General features: G+C 39.8%; 2 protein-coding genes across 6 annotated transcripts in view; one reads left to right on the forward strand and one right to left on the reverse strand.

Annotated features, from left to right (window-relative positions):
- LOC133545390 (gastrula zinc finger protein XlCGF57.1-like) overlaps window positions 1-24,527 on the forward strand; it is a 179,611-nt gene that overhangs the window by 151,237 nt on the left and 3,847 nt on the right. Inside the window, exon 1 of one of the 4 annotated variants that reach the window (XM_061890915.1) lies at window positions 3,763-4,437. The exons of 2 other annotated variants lie outside the window; for them this stretch is intronic. The gene's annotated coding sequence lies outside the window, so the exon portion shown is untranslated. Of the gene's footprint in view, window positions 1-3,762; window positions 4,438-20,260; window positions 20,557-24,527 lie in introns of those variants that run through there. One more of the 4 variants, XM_061890914.1, reaches the window with a different exon arrangement.
- Window positions 10,468-20,251, reverse strand: LOC133545439 (zinc finger protein OZF-like). 2 transcript variants are annotated; one of them, XM_061891045.1, is made up of 3 exons: window positions 18,237-18,673; window positions 17,671-17,893; window positions 10,468-12,558 (listed from the first exon to the last, which is right to left on the reverse strand). In XM_061891045.1, exons 2-3 carry the CDS (start codon window positions 17,891-17,893, stop codon window positions 11,378-11,380), a joined length of 1,404 nt encoding a protein of 467 aa, XP_061747029.1. In that variant the 5' UTR covers window positions 18,237-18,673; the 3' UTR covers window positions 10,468-11,377. The 2 variants fall into 2 exon arrangements, with proteins under 2 accessions (XP_061747029.1, XP_061747028.1); XM_061891044.1 differs by lacking the exon at window positions 18,237-18,673 and adding an exon at window positions 20,107-20,251 and having other exon boundaries at window positions 10,471-12,558.

The following is a 24,527-nucleotide window of genomic DNA, read 5'->3' on the forward strand; positions in this document are numbered from 1 at the left end:
ACTATGTTAAGGTAACGTGTGGCGTTCCCCAGGGTTTGGTCCTTGGCCCTGCACTCTTCAACATCTACATGCTGCCGCTAGGTGACATCATACGCAAATACGGTGTTAGCTTTCACTGTTATGCTGATGACACCCAACTCTACATGCCCCTAAAGCTGACCAACACGCCGGATTGTAGTCAGCTGGAGGCGTGTCTTAATGAAATTAAACAATGGATGTCCGCTAACTTTTTGCCACTCAACGCCAAAAAAACGGAAATGCTGATTATCGGTCCTGCTAGACACCGAACTCCATTTAATAATACAACTTTAACATTTGACCATTAAACAAGGCGACTCGGTAAAGAATCTGGGTATTATCTTCCACCCAACTCTCTCCTTTGAGCCACACATTAAAAGCGTTACTAAAATGGCCTTCTTTCACCTCCGTAATATCGTTAAAATTCGCTCCATTTTCTCCGCTAGTGATGCCCAGATCATTATCCATGCGTTTGTTACGTCTCGTCTCGATTACTGTAACATATTATTTTCGGGTCTCCCCATGTCTAGAATAAAAATATTACAGTTGGTACAAAATGCGGCTGCTAGACTTTTGACAAGAACAAGAATGTTTGATCACATTACGCCTGTACTGGCTCACCTGCACTGGCTTCCTGTGCACTTAAGATGTGACTTTAAGGTTTTACTACTTACGTATAAAATACTACACGGTCTAGCTCCATCCTATCTTGCCGATGTATTGTACCATATGTCCGGGCAAGAAATCTGCGTTCAAAGGACTCCGGCTTATTAGTGATTCCCAAAGCCCAAAAAAAGTCTGCGGGCTATAGAGCGTTTTCATTTCGGGCTCCAGTACTCGGGAATGCCCTCCCGGTAACAGTTCGAGATGCCACCTCACTAGAAACATTTAAGCCTCACTCTAAAACTCATTTGTGTACTCTATCCTTGAAATAGACTCCCTTTTTAGACCAGTTGATCTGCCGTTTCTTTTGTTTTTCTCCTATATCCGACTCTCCCTTGTGGATGTCCGATGGCCATGGATGACTTACTGGCTGTCCAGAGTCGGGACCCAGGATGGACCGCTGGTCCAGACTCGGGACCCAGGATGGACCGCTTGCCTGTGTATCGGCTTGGGACATCCCTGCGCTGCTGATCCGCCTCCGCTTGGGATGGTTTCCTGCTGGCTCCGCTGTGGACGGGACTCTCGCTGCTGTGTTGGATCCGCTTTGGACTGGACTCTCGCGGCTGTGTTGGATCCACTGTGGATTGAACTATCACAGTATCATGTTAGACCCGCTTGACATTCATTGCTTTCGTCCTCTCCAAGGTTCTCATAGTCGTCATTGTCACAGACATCCCACTGAGTGTGAGTTTTCCTTGCCCTTATGTGGGCCTACCGATGATGTCGTAGTGGTTTGTGTTGTGGTTTGTGCAGCCCTTTGAGACACTAGTGATTTAGGGCTATATAAGTCAACATTGATTGATTCATTGAATAAGTGCATCAATGACCAAATGCCTTTTTCAAACCATTGGTGTTCAAAGATGGATTTGTTTTTCATTTTAATATAAGAACAATTCCATAGTGGAATATTGTGTGTGATCAAGTTGTGTTTGTAAATTAGTTTCCAGTACAACAACACTTGCTGGTAGGGATGGGTACTGTTCACTTTTAATTCCATGTTTTATGTGTTATATATGTAAATATATTGTGTGTTCGTATTTTGCTAACATGGTAGAATCACATGATAGGCAGGTTGTATCATGTTTTTCTGTCACCTTGAGGAAATGGCATAAAGAGAAAGATGACAATATAATGTCATTTGGAAAATGATGTACAGAACAGAGGAGAATTAGTTGTTTTTTTATTTTTAGTTTTAGGCGACTGTTTTTAATTTTTTATTTCACAAAACCTCTCCATTATCCAGGTTTGGATTTCTGGTTGCTGGTAAAAAAGAGATGGAAGGGGATAAGGAGGGGACGTATGAGGAAGGTATGGACATGGATAGGACTAGAAGGAAGAGAGGAAAGAAGGGGAGAGGAGGTCATGAAGGGAAGTCAAGCGCTAAAAGAGTAGAAAAGAGGATCAAGATTATGGTAGACAATTGCAAGATTATATATAAATTTAAGTCACATCAAGACATGAAGCATATTAGTTTGATGACACTGGTTGAGGAATTAAGGAAGGACATTGGAGAGGTGGAGATGGCCAAAGTGCTAAAGGACGGAAGTCTTTGGATTAAATGTAAAAAAGGCGAGCAAAAGAACAAAGAAATGTGATTGCAAAAGCTGTGCAATAAGATGATAAAGGAAGTAATCAAAGTGGGAGAACAAAAGGGGAGTAGAGGAGTCGTGACAGGAATCCCAAGAGGTGACAATTTAGAAGATTTGAAAAGAGAAATAAAAGATGGAACTGTCACAATAATGAAGAGAATGATGGCATTTAAAAACGGAGAAAAGATGGAGAACGAATCTGTGCTAGTGCAGTTTGTCAAGGAAGTAGACCCGGAAAGAATCATGTTTTATGGTTTTTAAGTTTTTAAATAAGACCTTACGTGCCACCCCCAGTACCTTGTTTCAAGTACCAACACTCTGGGCACATAGTAGTGTGTCATGCTAAGATGAGATGTGGAAGGTGTGGAGGGGAGCATGAATATGGACAATGTGGAAGTCATGAACAGATCAAGTGTTTTCACTGTGGGGGAATCACACAGCAGCTTATGGGGGCTGTTTCATTAGGAAACAAAAGTACAGTAAATGAGAGGAGCATATGTAATAAACTGTACATAACGGAAGATGGTCACTTGACTCATATACTTCCGTGCCCGTTCACACTTTCCACTCGGAGCCGCTGACCGCAACGTCTTTGGTTACTTCCGTCATACAAACAGGAACTAAAGCGCCACAAACCACACTGCAGCAGTGCCCCCCAGTGGACGGAGGACACCACCACTCAACTCCAATACTCCCTAGCTTGTACTGACTGGGCCATTTTTGATGGTAGTCTGAATGGCAGAATCCCTGTCATTACAGACTATATCAAATTCTGCATCATCTTCACAAAACCAACCAAAACAATAAATATCGATCCCAACTCCAAACCATTGATTACCCACAATTAAAACAGAGCCTGAGGGAAAAACATAAATCGTTCAGGCAACAGCTTCAAGGCAACAAATAGGAATTTCAAAAACGAGGTACTTAGAGCAAAACTGAAGTACAAAAACAAACTGGAAACCGAATTCATCAGCATGAACACCAAGCAGGCCTTTCAGAAGGTGAAAACCCTGACAGGATGCGGACCAAAAACATGTGTTCAGGTCCTTCTAAAGACCTGAACACATTTTTTACCCGTTTTGATCATTTGGACTTCTCACCAGAGTGCCAGGACTTGCTGAGAGACCTCCCACCACCAGACCCCGAGGAACAGGCCCCCTTCACAGAGGAGGAAGTATGGCGCTAGCTGAGCCACTGCAAGCCAGGCAAGGCACCAGGGCCTGATGGCATTCCAGCCAGGGTGATCAGGGACTGTGCCATGGAGCTCTCCCCCATCCTACACTCTCTCTTCTGCCAATGCTACCAGACTGTAACAATACCCACTGTTGGAGCCAAATGTCCTTATTTGTTTATATTGTTTTTATTTTATTTTCTCTAATTAATTGCTGGCCTCAGTTCATGAAAGATCATTTGGTGTTAGACTTTGGTTTGCTATGGTAGCCTACTTAAATTGGGTCCAGGTGTGAGCACGGGCAGGGCATTTGGAGGACAAACAGTTTTGGACCGTGCCGTGTCCGTGTCATGAAGTGACGTGACTTGTTGTGATAATGCAGTGACACTGTGCAATTCAAGGTCAGCATACTTAGTTATATAGCATACATTTGATTTAATTTGATAGCTTCAAATAAAGGGATTGTCATATCCAAACACATAAATACAGTACTGGACATTCTATCATTTACATGCGTCAAACTGGTCAACACAGTCACCCTCAGTATCGGCCCAGAGGTAAGGGCTGTACAAGTAAGTCGAAAACTTTATTCTTCGTTCGTTTTGGAAAAGGACTAAGTTGGAACGCCAGTAAGACACACAGTGGACACTTCATTAGGGACAGGAAGTACTTCGACTGCATCAACGTGCAGCACCTGGAGCGCAAGCAGGACGGTGTTCAGCCACAGGCCGGCCTTTTTCACCTCGTTTGGACCAGGAGACGGGATGACAGCGGACGGGATCGTTGTTTCAGGCCAGGAGCAACGTAGCGGCAGGCAGACGGAGGACGCCGCGCTGATCGAACAACTGCCACGGCGGCCACGGCCCTCACAGTTTGGAGTGACAGCTGAGCAGCGCTGTTTGAAGTTGTGTACTCTTTTAGAAGATATTGAACTGTTTTCAAAGAAAAATTTTTGAAGATAATAACAAAGTCACTGGCCAGCATCAAGTAAAGGTATGTAGCGCGCTAAACGGGTTACTATATGGCCATGTAACCGTGTGTAAACAAAAAAACACGCAACAAAAAAATCCAATGCATTGGTGGTTGATATTTATTGTTATTGAACCCGTTAGTGGGTATTTTCTATGAGGTTTTGTGCATGATTGCAACGCGTTTGTGGGTACATTTAAAATACAAGGTGGTGTTTTACAAACCCTGTTTCCATATGAGTTGGGAAATTGTGTTCCATGTAAATATAAACGGAATACAATGATTTGCCAATCCTTTTCAACCCATATTCAGTTGAATATGCTACAAAGACCACATATTCGATGTTCGAACTGATGAACATCTTTTTTTGCAAATAATCATTAACTTTAGAATTTGATACCAGTAACACGTGACAAATAAGTTGGGAAAGGTGGCAATAAATACTGATAAAGTTGAGAAATTCTCATCAAAGATTTATTTGGAACATCCCACAGGTGTGCAGGCTAATTGGGAACAGGTGGGTGCCATGATTGGGTATGAAAGCAGCTTCCATGAAATGTTAAGTAATTCACAAACAAGGATGGGGCGAGGGTCACCAATTTGTAAGAAAATTGTCAAACAGTTTTAGAAGAACATTTCTCAACGAGCTATTGCAAGGAATTTAGGGATTTTACTATCTACGGTCCGTAAAATCATCAAAAGGTTCAGAGAATCTGAAGAAATCACTGCATGTAAGCGATGATATTACGGACCTTTGATCCCTCAGGCGTTACTGCATCAAAAATCGACATCAGTGTGTAAAGAATATCACCACATGGGCTCAGGAACACTTCATAAAACCACTGTCAGTAGCGACCAACTGTAGTTACAAGTTAAAGTGCAAGTTAAAACTCTGCTATGCATAGCCAAACCCATTTATCAACAACACCAAGGAACGCTGCTGGCTTCGCTAGGCCCGAGCTCATCTAAGATGAACTGATGCAAAGTGGAAAAGTTTTCTATGGCCTGACGAGTCCACATTTCAAATTATATTTGGAAACTGTGGACGGGGTGTCCTCCGGAACAAAGAGGAAAATAACCATCCGGATTGTTATAGGCACAAAGTTCAAAAGCCAGCATCTGTGATGGTATGGGGGTGTAGTAGTGCCCAAGGCATGGGTAATTTACACATCTGTGAAGGCACCATTAATGCTGAATGGTCCACACAGGTTTTGGAGCAACATATGTTGTCATCCAAGCAACGTTATCATGGACGCCCCTGCTTATTTCAGCAAGACAATGCCAAGCCACGTGTTACAACAGCGTGGTTTCGTAGTAAAAGAGTGCGGGTACTTTCCTGGCCCGCCTGCAGTCCAGACCTGTCTCCCATCGAAAATGTGTGGCACATTATGAAGCGTAAAATACGACAGCGGAGACCCCGGACTGTTGAACGACCGAAGCTCTGCATATAACAAGAATGGGAAAGAATTTCACTTTCAAAGCTTCAACAATTAGTTTCCTCAGTTCCCAAATGTTTATTGAGTGTTGTTAAAAGAAAAGGTGATGTAACACAGTGGTGAACATCCCTTTCCCAACTACTTTGGCATGTGTTGCATCCATGAAATTCTAAGTTAATTATTATTGCAACATATTGGAAAACCACCATCGCAGACCTCAGTTCTCAGACATTGTTGCATTCATTGAGCGACAGGTGAAAATTGTCCCTGACCCAGTCTTTGGAGACATTCAGAATACACCACAGAGTACAGGAAGTAAACCTGTGACAGGAATAAAATCACAAGGTAAACCCAAATTCCAAGGTAGCATTTTACCCACGACCATTAATATCAAAAACCCTGAAGCAGAAAATCAAACCAGATTCAAACATGCTCCAAAACAAAGTGCATCTGCTCGTACCACAAACTCCTGTGTTTGCTGCTCTAAGAATCATGCTATTGACCAGTGTCCTCAGTTGGAGGAGAAGACCCCCAGGGAGAAGATAACGTTCATAAGACAGAAAGGAATCTGTTTTGGTTGTCTTCATGTTGGACATCTTAGCGGGCACTGTGACACGCGCTTGACCTGCAACATATGCAAGCAAAACCATCCAAGTCTGCTTCATATTGGTCCGAAGGAAAGAGCAAACAACATACATGCAAACCAAAATAAGGCAAGGGAACAATCTGTGATTAATGCACAAGTATCTGTACAAACATGTGGACAAACGGGGGCTGGTAACAGAAATGGAATTCTGTCAATTCTGCCTGTACAGATAAAGTCAAACAAATGACACACGGTCATACAAACTTATGCATTCCTGGATCCGGACAGCACAGATACATTTTGTTCTGAAAGCTTGATGACAAAGCTCAACCTGAAAGGAAAAAAAAACAATATCGATCTCCCAACCATGGGCCCGTAAACACATCAGTTTCCAGTTACATGCTGACGGACTTAAAGATTTCAAGCCTCACTGGACAACAGTTCAACGACCTTCCCAAGGTCTACACCAAAAAAATGATGCCCGTAACTACAAACCACCTCATCAATGAAGAGGAGTTGGCTAAATGGCCATACTTGGACGGCGTCACTCTTCCTCGTATTCAAGCTGAAGTAGATCTCTTTATTGGAACCAATGCATCTAAACTGCTTGAACCCTGGGAAGTGGTCAACAGTCGTGGAAATGGACCTTATGCCATTAAGACCCTATTGGGATGAGTCATTAATGGCCTTCCTGATCACAGTAAGAAGAGGCGTAAGATTGGCTGCTCCACGACTACTGTCAACAGGAGCTCCATAACAAAGCTGGAGGAGCTGCTGCACAATCAATACCACCATGATTTTAACGACCGGTCATCAGAAGACAACGAAGACATTTCTAGAGATGACATGAAGTTCATGAAGGTCATGACTGATACGTGCAAACTAAAAGATAGAAACTATATTTTGGAACTGCCCTTTAAAAGGAAGGATGATGTATCACTTCCCAACAATCAGGGCGTTGCTAGGCAACACATAGTTGGTCGGAAAAGGAGATTTAGGAAAGATGAAAGATTTCAAACATCTGATGTCACACAATGGCGGTAAATCACCACTCAAAATCCTGCAGACAAAGCCTCAAGAGGAGTTAAAGTGGACGAGTTACTGACTCACAAAAGATGAGTAAAAGGCCCTGAGTTTCTGAAGAAACAGAGGAAGAGTGGCCAGCTGATATCTTGGAGTATGGGATTGCAGCGGAGGACCCTGAGGTAAAAAAGGAGCTCAGCACCAATGCAGTGATTGATACTCCAAGTACTATTCACCAACCGATCACTTACTTCTCCCATTGAAAACGGTTGAAGAGGTCAGTTGTTTGGATCCTGAAAATAAGGACTCTACTGGAGATAAGACAAAGGAGGAAACTACTAAGTGATGACAAAGTGGATCTGGAAATGATGCGCATTAAAGCTGCACTGAAACACCAAACTCAAAGATGATTATTATTTGTTTATATTTATGGCTCCATTGTTATTATTTTGAATTGTTCATGAAAACCTACCCTTCTCACATAGGGGCTGCAGTGTTGGAGCCAAATTTCCTTCTTTGATTATATTGTTTTAATTTAGTTTTCTCTAACTGATTGCTGCCCTCAGTTCATGCTGAATTTCCTTTTCGGTAGATTGCTCCGCCCACTTCCTGTTGAGAACCAGGAAGTGTTGATAGGGATGGGACTGTTGCTATGGTGCGGTTACTATGGCATACTTGCCAACCTTGAGACCTCCGACGGGGGGTGGGGCGGGGTTTGGTGCTAGCGGGGTGTATAATATAGCCGGTAAGAGTCATGGATGCATTGCATTCAGGGTAAGTGTTATGTTGCGTTTATATGTTACAGAGCCGATGTTCTCCAGAAATGTGTTTGTTATTCTTGTTTGGTGTGGGTTCACAGTGTGTGGCGCATATTAGTAAGAGTGTTAAAGTTGTTTTATATCACAACCATCATTGTGATCTGTATAGCTGTGGAACAAGACCCCTGGTTTACACATAGTAAAAGGCAAAAAATACCTCCTCCATCATTTTGGAAATGATGACAGGGGAAGTGTCACTTGTGACGTCATGAATTTGACCTGGCGGTAAAAGTAAACATGCGCTTAAAAATTTGGGGAGCGAGTTTGACCCGCCAGTAATTCAAGGCAGGCGCATATTACATGCCTGGTGGCTATTCAAGGAAATACAGTATATTTCATATATATATATATATATATATATATATATATATATATATATATATATATATATATATATATATATATATATATATATATATATATATATATGAAATACTTGACTTTCAGTGAATTCTAGCTATATATATTTATTATATTATATATATAAATAAAATAAATAGTTGAATTTCTGACGGCACCTATCAAACACACAGTAATAAAATCACAGTTGTTCTACTAAATGTACTGTGCTTGCTGGTTAGTAAAAAAAACAACAACAACACTTACCTTTCACTATTTGAGTAACCTTTGTTCCTACCATTTGCATATTGGCGAGCGATCCCTAAATCCGGGAACATCCGTCACGGATTTGTTGTAGACATCCGTAAATGAGAACGGGATGTTGCTTCCAGCTATCAGCCTAGCCATGTTTGTCTCAGCATAAGAAACACCATCTGGTCTTCATTTTGCGAGGTGGCCCATAATACTGGGTTGTGAACGATGCTGCGATTTGATGAATTAATCTTGATACTGTCCTGCCACAGTAAATAGGTTTCCCTTTTTAAATTGCAAATTCCTCCCAGGGTCTTTTGTCCTAATGACTGTCTGGATAAAGTGAGAAGACTGTAATATAGGAAAACTATTTATTTTACAAATGGACTAGAATAAGTAACACATTTTTACATGTAGCTAAATTCGACGGAACACCTGCATCATATTCTCAACAACACCCACATTCTTACATACAACATATTTAAGAATGGCAGTTATACATAAATACAAAGTGTATTCAGATACAAACAATTATTGAGGATGTTTACTCTATTAAAAGACATATATGTGCACATGTATGCACTAATTAAAAATACAGAACTATAATGCCCACGTTTAGACGTTCTCCATCCAATGCTATCTTGCTTTTTCCTTCTTCTTCTTCTTCTTTCTATTTCCAGCAATTAGTAGAACATATTACGTGTATTGCTGCCCTATTGAGGCTATTGACAGAATGTCCTCCTTCTGTACTATGGCCCACACTGCTGACTTGGACACAAACAGGACAGAAAATAAAAAGCCAATTTAAAGGCCTACTGAAATGAGATTTTCTTATTTATACGGGGATAGCAGGTCCATTCTATGTGTCATACTACGTGGATGACGAAAGTGAGCGTGAAGGACAAGAAAAAAAAAGAAGAAAAAAAGACGAGGGCAGTGGGAGCGATTCAGATGTTATTAGACACATTTACTAGGATAATTCTGGAAAACCCCTTATCTGCTTATTGTGTTAGTAGTGTTTTAGTGAGATTATATGGTCGTACCTGAAAGTCAGAGGGGTGTGGCCACGGGTGTGGTGACCGCCAATGTCTCTGAGGGAAGCCACGTTTCTCGACGAGGCAAACGTACACCTTTATTATAGTATTAATATAATATATTATTACATTTAATATTCTCATGTTTATAACAGTGCTGAAAATTTTAATTTCCCCTTGGGGAGTAATAAAGTTTTTCTGATTCTGATAATTACATCACTCTCATAAAGCCTTCAAATCTGAATATGTTTTTTACCTTAGCTCAGCTTCACAATGTTGGAATATTGACTGCTGACATTAACATTCTTCTATTGTTTTTTATATTAAACTTTACTCTTTTTCTTTGCTCAAATGAACAGGATGAAAGTGTCCTTAATTGTCACTACTGAGTGTAATTATGTATATAATAATCTTCATTACCGGTGGATTTAACCCTCATTTTATTTTTTCCAGAGAGAACTTGTCCATAAAAAGCTGCACATCAATAAACTGTCATTAAACATCAATAAAACTAAATATATCATTTTTGGAGACTGTAAAATGTAAAACACAAATTATGATGGATAATATTGAAATGAAAAGACTAAAGGTAATCACATTTTTAGGAGTTAATATAGATGATGAAGTAAACTGGACACTACATGTAAGTCATAAAGAAAACACAAAAAAATGGAGTGCAATACTAACTACAATAAAATACATACTTACAAATATTAACTACAATTATTGTACCCAACTTTAGTTGAAGCCTACATTGTTTATTGCATAAAGGTATTGGGACATACGTATAAAACAATCACACAACAATATTCATATTACACAAGAAAGTAATAAAGATGATTAATACAATGGATTATTGACAAGCAACAAATGATTAATAAAGTCACACATTTTCAAAGTAAATGTTTTTGTATAAAAGACAACTGCTCAAATGATGTATAAAGTAAATAATAATATGCTTCCAGAAGTGGTCCAGAAGATGTTTCAGATGTGAACCAGTAAATATGAACTAAGAGGGATTTACATGTACTCAAAAGCAAAGGTATGAACACATGTAAAACAAATATGTACATCATATAAAGGAGTTCATAAATGGAATTATCTACAATTACAAAAATAAAATATGTAACACTTCATTATTTCAAAAACATACATAAAACACTATTCTGAATAAGTATAAGAATGAATTATGAATATCTACACATACAATGTTAATTGTATGTAACATATTTGATGTACTGTTTATTTTCACCCTTACAGTCAAATTGTTCCGTTCATTTTAAAGTACACAAATGTGTATATTAACTCATGTACTTGACTGAAATAAAAGCACAAATCTAAAGTGTCTAATCTATAAATGTTAGAATCATTATAACACGATTGTGTTACACAACAATGATGTCACACGTTATATGTGCTGATGTTGTTAGAAAGTCAAAGTTAAAGGTTTGACAGTATATTTCAAATCCTGCTGTTTCATTTGCTGCTGCTGTTCTCACCAGCACACTTGTGTTTCTTACACTGGTACTTAGAAGAGAATCTTTCACCACACACACTGCAACTCAACACTTTCTCTCTTGTGTGTGTTCTCATGTGTACTTTATTAGATTGTCGGTGACGAAAGCTTTTGTTGCAGCTCGAACAGGAGTATGGTTTTTCACCAGAGTGCGTTCTCATGTGCGATTTTAATTGCTGTTTTTCTATATAACTTTTACCACATACTGAACAAATAAAAGGTTTTTCTCCAGTGTGTATTCTCATATGTGCTTTGAAACTGTGCTTTTGAGTAAAATCTTTACCGCAGATTGAACATGAAAAAGGTTTTTCTCCCGTGTGTGTTCTCATGTGTACTTTTAAACTTTGATTTATTGAGAAACTTTTATCACATTCTGAGCAGGAAAATGGTTTTTCTCCAGTGTGTATTCTCATGTGTATTTTCAAATCGTGCCTGTGAGTAAAATCTTTACCGCAGTTTGAACACGCAAAAGGTTTACTTCCTGTGTGTATTCTCAAGTGTGTTTTCAAATGGTGCTTTTGAGTAAAATCTTTACCGCAGATTGAACATAAAAAAGGTTTTTCTCCAGTGTGTGTTCTCATGTGTAATTTCAGCATGTGTTTTAGTCTAAAACCTCTACCACATTCTGAGCAGGAAAAAGGTTTCTCTCCGGTGTGTGTACTTATGTGCCTTTTCAGATTACTACGGTCTTTAAAAGTTTTGTCGCAGTAAGAACATGTGAAGTGTGTGTTGTCAGTTTGACATGTCTTATCATCTTTAGAGTCTTCATCATCAGTGTCAGGAGAGTGTGACGTTGTGTCCTCACTATCTGATAGTGGAGCTAAGAGCTTGTCTGCTTGTGATCCTCCACAGTGGTCTCCATCAGCTTCTGTTGTCATGTGTTGTGTTGAGCTGCTGCTTGGAGGCTCCCCCCCTTCCCTCTCCTCACTTTCACCTTTGACCTCATCATCTTCACTCTTCACACTGATGGGGTATCTCTTGTCGTTCTCTATGAAGTGGGGGGACAGCCGCTGTTTTTCTTCGACTTTAAAGTGGGGGGGCTGTGGCTCCTCTTCTTTCACATGGAGGTGCTGTGACCTCTTTTGCTCCATACTAGAGGACCCTTCCTGCTGCTCAGGTGGACGATATTTTTCACAGACGTCTGCAGGACACAAGAAGACAACCACATGCTAAGATGGAAATAGATAAGATTTGACCAATTCAGATTTTGTTTTCGATTCTGCTTTACGATTCGGTTATTTGTGGACTCACTGTTGATTTCGCATTCATTAAAAAAAAGAAGAATCGGAAGAATCAACTTTGACTAGTTGAGAAGTAACATGAGCGTACAAAGCCAACAGTGATGTCTTAAGAGGCACAGATTTTACAGGTCCCCCATGAGGTGCCAGAGCGCCCTAAGGACAATATTCTGCTTTGAAAATATTTATAAAATAAAAATGTTTTTGGCAAGAAATTAACCAAATACTACACATTATTTTGTGGCAATTACAAAAGAATGTCCAGTATAATTCTCAGGGCATTCAATCAATCACAACTGGACTGTTAAACTGAACATATATACATAAATATACAGTGCATAAAAAAAAATATATATATATATACACATATATATATATATACATACATACATACATACATATATACACACACATATATACACACACACACATATATATATATATGAAGAGTTCATATGCAAAAGCAGATAAATCCATTTTGACCGATTCTGTACATTAACGATTTTCTGCCTGCTGGTGTTGCCGGTACATGTACAAGCGTACAATGGTTTATTTAATATCAACATAAGCAAGTCATGAAAGCCTAAACTTTTAAGAAATGCTGATGTAATGAATGGCTTTCAAATAAGAGTGTTTGATGTGGTTTTACGTCAAAAGCAGATATATCCAAAGTATGATATGTCGCAAAAACAGATATCTCCAAAATCGTTTTCTTTGCGGTCGTTATTTCGCATAATATTCAAGATATAGAGAGAAAAACAGAACGTGAAATTTATCGAAAGCCACATTTCAACGTAACAACTGTTCACATTTCTTTACTTCATTATTTAACAGTTTCGATCCCTTGGTACGTATAAATCTAGCTGTCCCTGCGAACATTGTTTTTTCGTACTTGCTAACCGGACATGCTTTTTTGGAACTGTGACCTCACATATTTACCTCGTGCTTTTCAGCACAAAATGAAAAAACAAAAAAACAGTGTTGCAATGAAGACAATGTTTTATTAATAAAACAAGCACAAATGCTCAACCTGGTTTGCCTATCAAAAACACTCCTGTGCAGATAACAGCTCACTCATCATCGCTATCGACATTAGCTCCATGCTCGACAACATCGTTTAACGCAGCGGTGTAAAACTCACGGACACGCGTGCTAGCGCCAACATCAAATAACTTCAACACGTCAGTTTTTTTCGCTGGCTTAACAGTGTTCACAGGAGAAGCTTCCAAATTATTAATGCGTGGATAACAACACTGAGTGACTCCGTGCGCGCCGCCATTTTGTTTGTCACGTGATCCCGTACTGCAGCGCTGGTTGGGCAAACGGCTATATCGGCTTTTGTGGTAGATGATCCATGGCGCTTATCGGCCTTTGCAATAAATCGCTGAAATAAATGACGTTAAAAGCGGCATTTGTCCGCATTTGCAAACAAATTGATTCTGGTATACCACAATAGAAGTGGCGGACTATATATTACCGAGGCTGGGCTAAACTTTATCAAAATGGCGTTTATCGGTTTTTGCGTATGAACTGTTCATATATATATATACACATATATACACACATATATATATATATATATATATATATATATATATATATATATTAGAGCTGCAAATCTTTGGGGGGCCCACGATTCGATTCAATATCGATTCTTGGGGTCACGAATCGATTATAAATTGATTTTTTCGATTCAACGCGATTCTCCATTCAAAAACGATATTTTTCCAATTCAAAACGATTCTGTATTCATTCAATACATAGGATTTCAGCAGGATCCACCCCAGTCTGCTGACATGCTGGCAGAGTAGTAGATTTTTTTTAAAAAAAAGCTTTTATAATTGTAAAGGACAATGTTTTATCTACTGATTGCAATAATGTCAATTTGTATTAACTATTAAACGAACCCAAAATTTGACTTATTTTATCTTTGTGAAGACATTGGACACAGTGTGTTGTCAAGCTTATGAGATGCAATGCAAGTGTAAGCCATTGTTACACTATTGTTCTTTTTTAAAATTTTTATAAATGTCTAATGATAATGTCAATGAGGGATTTTTAATCACTGCTATGCTGAAATTATCACTAATATTGATACTGTTGTTGATAATATAATTTTTTGTGTCGATACTTTTGGTTTGTTCTGTGTCGTGTTTGTGTCTCCTCTCAATTGCTCTGTTCATTGCAGTTCTGAGTGTTGCTGGGTCATGTTTGGTTTTGGAATTGGATTGCATTGTTATGGTATTGCTGTGTATTGTTTTATTGGATTGATAAAAAAATAAATAAATTAAAATTTATTTTTTTTAAATGAGAATCAATTCTGAATTGCATTTATATATATATATATATATATATATATATATATATATATATATATACATATACATATATATATACAAATATACACATCCATTTTCTACCACTTATTCCCTTTGGGGTTGCGGGGGGCGCTGGTGCCTATCTCAGCTGCAATCGGGCGGAAGGCGTCGTAGACCCTGGACAAGTTGTCACCTCATCGCAATAATATATATATATATATATATATATATATATACATACATACCCAATTGTAGCTGAGATAGACTCCAGCAACCCGCGCCCTGAAAGGGATAAGCGATAGAAAATGGATGGATGGATATATATACATATACACATGCATATATACAGTCGTAATCAAAAGTTTACATACACTTGTAAAGAACATAATGTCATGGCTGTCTTGAGTTTCCAATAATTTCTACAACTCTTATTTTTTTTAGATAGTCATTGGAGCACATACTTGTTGGTCACAAAAAACATTCATGAAGTTTGCTTCTTTTATGAATTTCTTATGGGTCTACTGAAAATAAGAGCAAATCTGCTGGGTCAAATGTATACATACAGCAATGTTAATATTTGCTTGCATGTCCCTTGGCAAGTTTCACTGCAATAAAGCACTTTTGGTAGCCATCCACAAGCTTCTGCTTGAATTTTTGACCACTACTCTCGACAAAATTGGTGCAGTTCAGCTAAATTTGTTGGTTTTCTGACAGACTTGTTTCTTCAGCATTGTCCACAAGTAGGAACGCCCAAATGCGCCCAAAACCCAACCTCCGGGCTGATGATTTTAGGTTGTACTGAAGAATTTGGAGGTAATCCTCCTTTTTCATTGTCCCATTTAAAGCAGCAGTTCCATTGGCTGCAAAACAGGCCCAGAGCATAATACTACCACCACTATGCTTGACGGTAGGCATAATGTTCCTGGGAATAAAGGCCTCACCTTTTCTCCTCCAAACATATCGCTGGGTTTTGTGGCCAAAGAGCTCCATTTTTGTTTCATCTGACCACAGAACTTTCCTCCAGAAGGTCTTATCTTTGTCCTTGTGATGTCAGATGAAACAAAACTTGAGCTGTTTGGCCTCAATACGTTAGAAAGTTCCACAACTGTTCACGTTATCCCACGCGTCATGCGTCGAAGTCACGTTGTGACATTGCTGGTTTACGAGCAGACGAGTATGTTCGGCGGCACACAATCACGGAGTACTTACAAGCAGACACAGTGTGTAGACAGAACATGGAGAACGGACACATTTTGGTGTAAAAAGTAAAGATAAAGGTGAAGTTATAACACTGAAACACCCTCAGGAAGAGGTGCTTTAAGACATGGCTAGCTATCTAGTGGCTAACGTCCATCCACCATCGGCAGTATCTAGTCGATACTACTATGATTTCGTTGATATTTTTTGGCATCACAACATTTTATTTCGTTTTTTTAAAATGTATATTATGTTAATAAACTCAGGAAATACGTCCTTGGACACATGAAGACTTTGAATACGACCAATGTATGATCCTGTAACTACTTGGTATCGGATTGATACCCAAATGTTTGGTATCATCCACAAACTAATGTAAAGAATCAAACAACCAAGGAATAAGTGATTTTTACATTTTAACAGAAGTGTAGACAGAACATGTTAAAAGACAAAATAAGCAGATATTAACAGTAAATGAACAAGTATATTAATAATTCATGTTCTACCACTTGTCCTCAATAATGTTGACAAAATAATAGGTGTATAAATGAGACAATATGTTACTGCATATGTCAGCAGACTAATTAGGAGTGTTTGTTTGTTTACTTACAACTAAAAGACAAGTTGTCTAGTATGTTAACTCTTTTATTTAAGGACTTAACTGCAATAAGAAACATATGTTTAATGTACCCTAAGTTTTTTTTATTAAAATAAAGCCAATAATGCCATTTTTGTGGTCCCCTTTATTGAGAAAAGTACCAAAATAATTTTAGTACCGGTACCAAAATATTGGTATGGTTACACTACCACCTATACTTGAATATTGTCTAATGGAAATGACTGCTGTCTGATAATCACATTAATAACCAGTGTTGGCGTTAACACACATTTTATGTCTTTGTACGCATTGAAATAAAAAAGGACGTGAATTTCCATAAGTCCGCGCGTCCCTGGGATGCAGAGTTTTTTTGTTTTTTTTTAACCGACCTGTCTTCTCCGGGTCAAAACTCCAGTTTGCTTGTATTTTTTTATCGATTATTGCTTTCCACCAGGGTTTTGTTTTGTTTAATGTAACAGTTTGCTCTTATCCCGCCGTCACTTGAGGACCGTCACATCAGCAGGAGCAAGCGCCCTGTCGGTTGGTAGAGTGGCCGTGCCAGCAACTTGAGAGTTCCAGGTTCGATCCCCGCTTCCACCATCCTAGTCACTGCCGTTGTGTCTTTGGGCAAGACACTTTACCCACCGGCTCCCAGTTCCACCCACACTGGTTTAAATGTAACTTACATATTGGGTTTCACTATGTAAAAGCGCTGAGAGTCACTAGAGAAAAGCGCTATATAAATATAATTCAATTCCCTAATTCACACGATTGATGAGCATTCAGTTTTAAATGGACGTGTTAAAAAGCAAGTATATCTCCATCTTTAGTCATAAGTGTGGCCCCCAGGTGAACATGTGTCACAAACATTGTATTAGATGATATTTGGATGTTGTGCTTACTTGGACTGTGATGAAGCTGTGAGGACTCAGGTGGTTTGTCTTCATGCTCTTCAGTCTTCACAGAGACAACAGTCAGTGGAAACTTGCTGAGATCAGTCTCTTCCTGCCTTGGAAGAAACTCTTCCTCCTGAGTAACCCAGAGATCCTCCTCTTCCTCTTTAATGTGGGGGGGCTGTGGATCCTCCTGCTGCTGAAGAGGACGTTCTTCTTGACGAGCTTTCATCTGTTGGACATCCGCAAGACAACACAAACAAACTTCAGATCGGATGTGTCAAATATTTTTTTAGTCCATCAAATATAATATTTTCCAAGTGGACTGACACCACTTTGTTGTGATGTTCTTCTACACATGGAATAATCATCAGTTATTGATTATTATGAATTGTGTAATTGATCTTGTTTTCCGCATTTACATTAATTATTGATAAAAGGTAACAACTTATAAAAAACCTCCTGCTGGGATTTTAATACCGGCATGACTGCATGAAGTCAGTCTGCACAAATAAAAGTTTCATTGTGCTGCAGCATCAAGTGACGCCAACTCGCTCCTCCCACTACCAACCTACCAGCCAACCTTGACGTGCACCTCCAAAATAGTCCCACCTCACATCATCGGTAACCAGGACTGCAGAGCTGTGGTCGGTTGGCTTTATTTTCACGCGCAATATCCTCTCCTTGTTCTTCCTTCTACAAAAGCAACATTTTTAACCCGACAGAAAACAAACAGAAGTGCAGCGAAGCACGTGAGAATATATACACCCACTATATTGCCAAAAGTATTTGGCCACCCATCCAAATGATGAGAATCAGGTGTTCTAATCACTTATAAAATCAAGCACTTAGGCATAGAGATGGTTTCTACAAACATTTTGTGAAAGAATGGGCCGCTCTCAGTGATTTCCAGCGTGGAACTGCGTGTCCTCGCTCCTAATTATTCCAAAGTTAACTTTATTACAAAAAAAGTGAAGAGTTTGGGAACAACAGCAACTCAGCCATCAAGTGGTAGGCCAAGTAAACGGACAGAGAGGGGTCAGCAGATGCTGAAGCTCATAGAGCAAAGACTTTCTGCACAGTCAGTTGCTACAGAGCTCCAAACTTCATGTGACCTTCCAATTAACCCACGTACAGGAGGCAGAGAGCTTCATGGCTAAGGCATACATCACCAAATCCAATGCAAAGCGTGGGATGCAGTGGTGTAGAGCACGTCGCCACTGGACTCTAGAGCAGTGGAGCCACCTTCTCTGGACTGATGAGTTACGCTTTTTCCATCTGGCAATCTGTTGGACCAGTCTGGGTTTGGAGGTTGCCAGGAGAACGCTACATTTCGGACTGCATTGTGCCGAGTGTGAAATTTGATGGGGGAGGAATTATGGTGTGGGGTTGGTTTTTCAGGAGTTGGGCTTTGCCCCTTAGTTGCCCTTAGTTGCCCCTTTGAATGCTCCAGGATACCAAAACATTTTGGAGAATTTCTTGGGATGGCACTTCAAGTTCATATGTGAGTTAAAGCAGGTGGCCAAATACTTTTGGCAATACATTATATATATACACGCATATATATATATATATATATATATATATATATATATATATATATATATATATATATATTTGGGTATCTCATGCTTGGATCACAAACAAAATATTGATGCATGTTCAATTTGTGTGCGGTATATTAAAGCCATTTTTAATATTTAACATTTATTTCATTAAATATTTATTTTTGTCTAATTGAATGACCATTAATTGCTTACAATTGTGCAAATAGTGTATTCGTAATAACATGCATATGTTGATTTAATTTCCATGATATGTCTGCCCAAATACAGCTGAGATAGACTCCAGCAAACAACCCCCACCACCCAACCCCAAAAAGGGACACGCGGTAGGACAACGGATGGGTGGATGTCATCAGGTTAATAGAAACGCGTGCAAACAACATCATTTGTATTTATTGCTAATAAAGTTAGCACCAACACAAAGTAGTCTACTGCAATGCATGTGTAATACTTTATATTACACTGTCATAATAATCCATCCATTCATTTTTCTAGAGATTATTCCCTTTGGGGTAATAATAATTTAATTTTTTATCCTGTAAGGCGGCTTTGTGTGCACTGAAAAGGGCTGTATCAAGTACAATGTATTATTATTATTATAACATGTGACTTATTCCAGACTTAAATTACGAGACGTTAGTTCCTTTCTGGTAACAAATATTTAATGATGATAAGCGTGACTGTAATATACAACAAAAAACAGTTAAAGTATTAAATAAGTCAATATAATTCTCATAGAGAACATATAGAATACACTCCTCCAAAAAAACGCTAGCATTTGCAACAAAGGCCTGCTAGCGGGCTAACGCTAGCACATTGGCTTTGAACAACATATCAGGTAAATAACATAAATAATATGAACATATATAATTTATATTACCTCATAAGCCGCGTGTAGAAGAGGGGAGTCGAATAAATTATTCTTATTGTTACACCAGCAACTCTTAAATGGGACTTTTTTTTTGTTCTGCGGCCGGGGGAAGTAAAAGTGTACCTCTCACTATTGTCCCAGTGAAACACGTGTTTGGCCGACATTTGTTCCGCGGTTGAGAACAGCTCGATGACGTCACACAGGAGGAAGAACTAAACAAGATGGCGTCTGGCGGAGAATACGTTGTTTTGGTTCTTATGGTTTCTTGGGCTTAATTACAACGTACATGTGCACATGTGTGTCGTTTAACAGAGTAAACGTCGTTATTAATTGTTTGTATGCGGATACATTAGTCTGTGTGCACTTATACGTGTTCGCCGAGCCTGCTGGTTAGCTTAGCTTGTTAGCTGCTAACATACAGAGGCGGAAGTGATCGACACATCAAAGCAGAGATCCATTGTAAGTGTAAAGTGTTTTTATTGAGTTTGAGTTTATTTTGAACATTGTGTGAACATGTCTACATTACAAATGATGTGAGTGTTGGTGACTCAGCGACTAACTGCTGCCGTTGAAGAAATATTTGTGATGATAGATAAAAAAAAAAAGCGATAGAGTATTAGGAGGAATTTTGTCCAACAAAAGAGGAGAAGGAGTGACAATATGAACTACTGGACGCTGTTTTCAAGAAACATCAGGTTGTGTTACACATCCATCCATCTATCTTCTGCTTATCGGAGGTTGGGTCGCGGGGGCAGCAGCCTAAGCAGTGAAGCCCAGACTTTCCTCTCCCCAGCTGATTCGTCCAGCTCTTCCCGGGGGATCCCGAGGCGTTCCCAGGCCAGCCGGGAGACATAGTCTACCCAACGTGTCCTGGGTCTTCCCCGTGGCCTCCTACAGCTTGGACGTGCCCTAAACACCTCCCTAGGGAGGCGTTTGGGTGGCATCCTGACCAGGTGCCAGAACCACCTCATCTGGCTCCTCTCAATGTGGAGGAGCTGCGGCTTTATTTTGAGCTCCTCTCAAATGACAGAGCTTCTCACCCTATCTCTAAGGGAGAGCCCTATTTCGTCCGCTTGTACCCGGGATCTTGTCCTTTCGGTCATAACCCAAAGCTCATGACCATAGGTGAGGATGGGAATGTAGATCGACCGATAAACTGAGAGCTTTACCTTCCTGGTCAGCTCCTTCTTCACCACAACGGATCGATACAGCATCCGCATTACTGCAGATGCCGCACCGATCCGCCTGTCAATTTCACAATTCACTCTTCCCCCACTCGTGAACAAGACACCGAGGTATTTGAACTCCTCCACTTGGGGCGGGGTACTCCACCCTTTTACGGACGAGAACCTTGCACTCGGACTTGGAGGTGCTGATTCTAATCACAGATCCAGTGAGAACTGAAGATCCTGGCCAGTTGAAGCCATCAGGACCACATAATCTGCAAAAAGCAGAGACCTAATCCTGCAACCACCAAATCGGATCCCCTCAACGCTTTGACTGAGCCTAGAAATTCTGCCCATAAAAGTTATGAACAGAATCGGTGCCTTGGCTGAGTCCAACCCTCACTAGAAAAGTGTCCGACTTACTGCCGGCAATGCGGACCAAGCTCTGACACTGATCATACAGGGAGCGAAACGCCACAATCAGACAGTCCGATACCCCATACTCTCTGAGCACTCCTCACAGGGCTTCCCGGGGTACACGGTCGAATGCCTTCTCCAAGTCCACAAAGCACATGTAGACTGGTTGGGCAAACTCCCATGCACCCTCAAGGACCCTGCCAAGAGTATAGAGCTGGTCCACAGTTCCACGACAGGGAAGAAAGCCATACTGTTCCTCCTGAATCCGAGGTTCGACTATGCGGCATAAACTCCTCTCCAGTACACCTGAATAGACCTTCCTGGGAAGGCTGAGGATGCTTATACATATTGACACAAATATAAAAAAACACTAACCTTTTGACGGATGCTTTTGCAATTGTTCGATTTGATCTTTCACAACACCTAGTGGCCACAATAATTAATGAAGTCAATCTAATGGCACAGAAAGTTGAATGATGCCGACACGTTTGTTAGTGGATACTTTCTATCAGACTTCTGTTTTGGAGACTTTGTGTACATATTAGGCAACTATAATTATTTGATTTGCTTAAATGTGCTGTTTTAGCTTAGCTGTTGTGTAGCTGCTCGGTCCTCGTTGCCTACAGCAGGTGTGTCCAAAGCGGAGCCCATAGCTATGTTTTAAACCGACAACGAGGAGTGTTGAAAATGTGGTATTTGCGTGTCGGTCCAATCAGTGGCAGCTACGCCCTGTTTCGTCATTGGACCTAAGTCTTTGGCTTGTTAGGCGGGTACGAGCCTACCAAGCCAGGTGGTACGATTACGAGCATGGTGTCGCAGCTTGGTGGTCGTGTCGTCAGGTAACACCAGGAAGGTTCTTTCTGTGCGATATTGACTGGTGCTTTTTTTCTCCCTGGACTCCGACTTCATATCTGGTGTCGTCCTTCAGACCTCGGCCAAGAAGCCACGTAAACAGTGGCAAGAATGTGGGCGATAAGAGTGTATGTGCGTGGGCATGAACTTGCACCCAGTTTCAAGTGGAACTCAGGACATATGATTAGCTGCACGGCCTATTCTAATCTATAGTAAGCATTTCCTAATCACTTCATCCTTCATTATAATAATTATATCCCAACTTTAGCTACCTGTAAAAATGAGTGACTTATCTTAGTCGATTTGTAAATAAATTGTTTTCCTAAATGATAGTCTCCTCACTTTAACCAGACCCTTTAAAAGGGAAAGCCTGAAAAAAGGACAGTATTAAGATGAATTCATCATATTTGCTATGAGGCATTTTATTATTAATATATTCTGTTTTTGTTACTTGGGGCGGTATAGCTCGGTTGGGTAGAGTGGCCGTGCCAGCAACTTGAGGGTTCCAGGTTCGATCACAGCTTCTGCCATCCGAGCAGTTGTGTCCTTGGGCAAGACACTTTACCCACCTGCTCCCAGTGCCACCCACATTGGTTTAAATGTAACTTAGATATTGGGTTTCACTATGTAAAGCGCTTTGAGTCATTAGAGAAAAGCACTATATAAATATAATTCACTTCACATGATATCTTGTTGTTCTAGTTTCTAATTTAAAGGGGAACTGCACTTTTTGGAATCATTCACAGTCCCTATGTAAGTTAAAGTTAAGGTCCCAACAGTAGTCACACACTATGTGTGGTGAAATTATCCTCTACATTTGACCCATCCCCAGGTTCACCCCCTGGGAGGTGAGGGCAGCGGATGTCGCACTCTGGAATCATTTGGTGATTTAACCCCCAACTCTTGATGCTGAGTGCCAAGCAAGGAGGCAATGGGTCCCATTTTTATATTCTTTGGTATGACTCGGCCAGGATTTAAAATCACGACTTTCCAGTCTCAGGGCAGACACTCTAACCACAAGGCCACTGAGCAGGTCGATGGTTAATGCATCCTCAATAGAAAATAAACCTTTGCAAAAGTTAAATATAAATTGAGACATTGGTAGCCGCTCTATTCTGCCCATAAAGTGCTCTAAGTGACATCCTAAAACCCCCTTCAACATTTTAAATACATACTGTAAATATATATGTAATGTAGTAACATTCTTAATAACATGTCATATTTACATATCTTGCTCATTTTAAGCATACAATGTCTGCTCTCACTGGGATGCCGACTGATGGGATGTTCATATCTTCCCGTTTGGATGAAGAATTAATCATCACAAAAAGGGTTCAAAAAGGGTGGGTGCAAAAGAGCGTATTTTTGCATCTTTCTTGCCATCACCAGGTCTAAGTTGGAGGTCAAAGCTGACCAAGTTCTCGGTTTATGTCCACAACCTTCTACTACATTAGTGAGAAGCATGATTTATAATCTAGAATTAGCTTTCACCATTTTAGAGGCGGGAAAGCAGCTCAGTATGTCAATATAGCAGCATAAGCTAGTTATTTCTGTGATCAATGCGCCTCTAATGCGCTTATAATAACAATATCACTAATACTTGGTTAATATTCAGGTCACAAAATGTAAATGGAGTATTGTTGGCAGTTTTTGGATGTTTTTTTGGAGTACTTTGTGGGTCTAATAGAGGAGCTCCCGTTGACTCCAATGTTAGCTGATTTTTGCTCAGGTTTATTTACTAAATAAAATTCATAAAAATTAAAAACATATCTCTTGCATAAGGATTGTGAATGATAGGCAACATTTTAAAAAAGTTCAGTTTCCTTTGAATTTTTCAGATAAGTAAACAGTCCTTCAAATTAAAGATGCAAAACAATTGAGGTTGTTTATAGATATTATCCACTATGAAGTTACAGTAAAACTGAGCACACAAGGGAAAGTACATTTCATATACACATGAAGTACACATATGTGTAAGAATCATGTTAACCACCA

This window comes from Nerophis ophidion, linkage group LG28 (assembly GCF_033978795.1).
Source record: "Nerophis ophidion isolate RoL-2023_Sa linkage group LG28, RoL_Noph_v1.0, whole genome shotgun sequence".
Classification (NCBI taxonomy): Eukaryota; Metazoa; Chordata; class Actinopteri; order Syngnathiformes; family Syngnathidae; genus Nerophis; species Nerophis ophidion.